Source organism: Penaeus japonicus, unplaced genomic scaffold (genome assembly GCF_977035675.1).
Source record: "Penaeus japonicus unplaced genomic scaffold, GWHDUDI00000001_assembly GWHDUDI00000003, whole genome shotgun sequence".
Taxonomy (NCBI): Eukaryota; Metazoa; Arthropoda; class Malacostraca; order Decapoda; family Penaeidae; genus Penaeus; species Penaeus japonicus.
In genome coordinates, this window is record NW_028234405.1 from 38,604,479 (window position 1) to 38,609,478 (window position 5,000).

General features: G+C 36.8%; 1 protein-coding gene across 10 annotated transcripts in view; it reads right to left on the minus strand.

Annotated features, from left to right (window-relative positions):
• LOC122253497 (uncharacterized) overlaps positions 1-5,000 on the minus strand; it is a 50,843-nt gene that overhangs the window by 31,012 nt on the left and 14,831 nt on the right. For 7 of the 10 annotated variants that reach the window (XM_086532147.1, XM_086532188.1, XM_086532180.1 and 4 more), the window contains exon 2: positions 3,146-3,346. In XM_086532147.1, coding sequence (XP_086388273.1) covers positions 3,146-3,326 — 181 coding nt within the window. In that variant the 5' untranslated portion in view covers positions 3,327-3,346. Of the gene's footprint in view, positions 1-466; positions 672-3,145; positions 3,347-5,000 lie in introns of those variants that run through there. The other 3 variants (XM_086532208.1, XM_043016645.2, XM_086532217.1) reach the window with 2 other exon arrangements.

A 5,000-nucleotide genomic window follows, 5' to 3' on the forward strand; every position in this document is an offset into this window, starting at 1 on the left:
TTCTACATTCTCCGCGCTACATTCTTCCGAAAGCCCAATGCATTCAATAACACGCAGCTGAATCGAGAGTGTAGCCTAGTGTCGGGATGTTTCTTGCATAAACAAAAACAACAAAAACAAAAGGAACACCAAACTGAGGAGTGGGTGTTCAATGCGCGCCCCATCCACGATCAATCCCCCGTTGAATCCGACGCAATACTCTTTCTAACGGGATAATATTCACTTTCGGCACTCGGATACGCTTCCACACGGAGGGGATCCAGGTTTTCATCACATTGGGATTTTTTTATCTTTTTTTTCAGAGCCGAGCAATGTGTCGTCTGCATCATTCCACCTCACTACAAGTCAACTATTATAAAAAAAACATACTACAGGTTTAAAAATTAAAAACGATGCACTGCACCGGGATTCTAAGCCACTATCCACATTCTATGAAGCACCAAGCAACAAAATCCAAAAGGTTCACCGCCGGCACTGCAGCAGCGTCGCCACCACTGCAGCATCCACCACCACCAGGACACCAACACTCGAGGTTTCTTCTTTCCCCCTCGCCTCTCTTCCTGTCTCTGGGCGCGATTATCCCCCTCGCTACGCAATCCCGGGTCCACCCTTAGCTCGGTTTGTCCTGTACCTCACAGAGTACCATCTCCAACCACGGCTCAACGGCTACTGTGAATGTGAGCGAGCCACGGCCTGCTCTACTCCTGCAGCAGTTATTGGCCCCTCCCTCACTCTCTCTTCTTCCTCCTCCTCCCCCTTCCCCCTCCAGAACCCTCTCGCGCGCCCCGGGCCATCTCACGCAGGCGCAAGACGTCACGCGCGTGTTCGGAACACGTAACACCCGCAGACTGGCTCGACTGGCCATTCAATGGCCGCATACTACCTTCGTCAAATTAGACTCGCGATATAGTACATATATCTTTTATTTTTCACTTGAAATTATATCGACCACCTTTACTATTGGTCAGGATCCGTAACCTGCACTGAATTGCCTCCTCGATTGATTACCATTCAACCTATTACAATACCAATATGGGCGCGCTGTCGATGGACTGTTTAAGAAATACACCTGCCTGTTGTAAATGTTCTCTCCCTTGGCTGTTCTACTTTACGCTAACCCACCCTATAATATTCTGCCGCATTCAGCTTCACCATTTCATATTATTTTTTATAGAGGCAAATGCAAACATATAAATAATTAATAAATAAGTAAATACCTGAATATGTATTAACATATATAAATACATATAAATATATTAATTAAAACATAAATATATATACAATACATATGTAAATGCATATACATATATATATATATGTACATGCATATATTTACATGCACACAAATATGTAAATACATAAATATATATGTATGTATATATGTACATGTAATAATTTATTGTATATATCCTTATATATACATACATATATATACATATACATATACACAAATATATGCATGAACATATATATAAATATATATATGCATATAAATAAATATATACATATACATATATAGACATATACATATGCATATATAGACATATACATATACATATATATATACATATATACATACAGATATACATATATATAAATACATATACATCTATATACATATATATAAATACACATACATATATACATACATAAATAAAAATAATTATACATATATTTACACAAATATATACATATGCATATGCATATGCATATATATACATATACATAAAACATATACATAAATATATACATATAAATATATATACATATACATACATATATATACATATTCATACATATATAGACATACATAAATACATATACATACATAAATACATATACATATACATACATATATACATACATACATGCATATATACATACATACATACATACATATATACATATATATACATATACATATACATAAGTATATATACATATACATAAGTATATACACATATACATATACAGAAATATATACACATACAAATGCATAAGTATATACACATATACATATACATACATGTATATACATATACATATACATACATATATATACACATATGCATACATATATATATATACATATGCATAATATATACATATACATAATATATAAATATACATAAATATATATCATATATATATATATACATATATGCATATATATACATATACATATATGCATATGTATACATATACATATATGCATATGTATACAAATACATATATGCATATGTATACAAATACATATATGCATATATACAATAATATATATATATATACATATACATATATTATATATATACATATATATATATACATATATATACATATAACATAATATATATATACATTTACATATATACATATAATACATATACATATATATACATATATACATGCATATATAAATACATATACATATATATACATATATATACATATATATACATAATATATACATATACATATACATATACATATATACATATACATAAAAACATACATATATACATATACATACATATCTACATATATATATGTATGTATACATACATATATATACACACATATACATATTTGTACATACATATATATACACACATATGTATACATATATATACATATATACATATATACACATACATAAATACACATACATATATACATATAAATATGTATATATACATATATATATACACATATGTACATATATACATACATATATATCTGGATACATATATAATACATACATATAAACAAACATATATATACACATATATACATACATATATATACATTGATACATATATATACATATATACATACGTACGTTTAAACGTAAACTTACCTACTTTCCAACATTCATGTTCTAGTCTCCTTTTCCCTCATCGGTTCATTATAATAGCCTTATCAAAGATAATGATAATATGAAATGCACAAACTGCAAATACTGACTCCTCTAACATCTAAATATGAGTCTGTGCGCTTCGAAACTCCGTAAGCCACAGCCGACGCCCACCTGCAGCTCCTCCCGAAGATCCAGTTCGGTCGCCCACAAAAGCCACCAGGAGATCAAGACGCATCAAGAGGCATCCAAGGGCATTGGACACCAGAAAGAAATCGGGGATTTACTCACCGACCTGCGGCGCGGAGCGATCATTGGTGACCGCCTTCCTGAGCGTGGCGCCGCCCCTGATGTCCGCCAGCAGGGCACCGCGGGCATCCCCTCCGCCACCGCCTCCTCTTGCAGTAGGAAGGCGCGGGGGGGCGGGGGGGCCCGGCATCCGCGGCGCGGGCGGCGGCGGCGGCGGTGGCATCACCACGCACCACCGCGACCCTGAAAACAGAAGGATTTCAGTCACTCGTTCTAAATGTCACGGCATGCCATTCCTCTAGGGCGCCGCGTATACGCTAACCAATGTAAACAATCCGAACAGCTGTTGCACTATTTTTAGAACATGATTTCATAATTATTCTTTTGGTATTCTCATAACAGAATAATCACTCTTTTGCTATTCTCATAATCTAAGAACAACTATTGTTGTGTTATACCCTCACGATCTAATAATCAATTTGTTACTCCTAGTCCGGATTTTTTTCTTATTATCCTCATAACCTAACAACCATTTCCGTTGGTCCACAATCTAACAAAATTTTCCGTTCGAGTTATTCGGAGGAGAGTGTCCAGACTAAACGGTCCGCGAGACAAGAGACAAAAAGAGGAAAGGACCAGCAGTGCAATGCGGTAAAGAAAGAAAGAAACAAAGAAAGGATAGAGCGGAAAGCGTTCCAAGCAAGACGGCAGCAACGATGGCATGAGAACACGTTTTGTATCTGCTATACAATCTTCATTGTTCCCGCGAGTGATAGAGAGATTACAAAGAACAATTCCCAGGCTATCGCTGCAAAGAAAATCTGCCTTCTTCCACCCAGCCTTATCCAGTGCAAGGACGAGGATTTGTGATCTAATCCGATACCGTTTCTGATTCGGTTTCACGGAGTCGGGCGGTGCCTTATTTCGCAGGGCCCTTGGACTTGGGAGTGAGAGGCCCTTAACCCGAGTGAAGGAAGGTTTTTCTCTTCTCGAACCGTGGCCAGGATTCGAACCCGCCCGTTTGGAAGTCATCTGAACCCCCAGTTGCGCGCGCTGGGGAATTCCCATTAATAAAAAGCTCTTTGAAACGTGTTGTTCAAAGGGAGCACATTTACGTGAGTAAACCAATACATAAATGGTCTTTACTTTAACGAGTAATTCATTTGTGGACATAATGTGTGAGGATAATTGGTTAATATAGGCACAATGCAGTGGAACGTATAGTGAATGCAGGGGCATGTTCGCAAGTTAGTAAATCCAGCCACGACGAGGTACTCCTCACCTCACAGGTGCCAGCGACCTTTCGACGCCTGCCAATATCCCTGCGACCTTCGGAAGCCTCCAACTGATGCTGCAAAGGCCACGCAGCCCCAAATCTCACTTCCGCCAACTACTCCACCCAAAGCACAACCCAATCTCCCATCAAAGGGCACCGCCTGTGTCACCGTGATCAGAAAGGGCCAGACCGCGTTCAATTCGCACAGCCCGACACAAGATGAATGTGGAGAGGACGCGCCCACATTCAGACGAACTACCAACGTTTCCGTATGTTTCTATATTTTTTTCTTTAAATACTAGATATTTTTGTATGCTGATGCGTGAACCTAGTTAATTAAATAGATTTGCAAAACCAATTACATATATCATAATAATTTAGAATACATACGCATTTTATCATCTAATTAGTAATACATTACAAATCCACTTAATCTTATACTACATATTCAGATATATAATCAATCACACATTACATATTCTCTTCACGCCCAATCATCTAACATCGAACATCATACGGGAGAGGATTAATATTAAGGACACATGTTAGTGCACTACTCCTCGCACTATTAGAGCTGACCTTACATCACTGCGCTCACCGAAAGGCGAACAGTGCTGATGC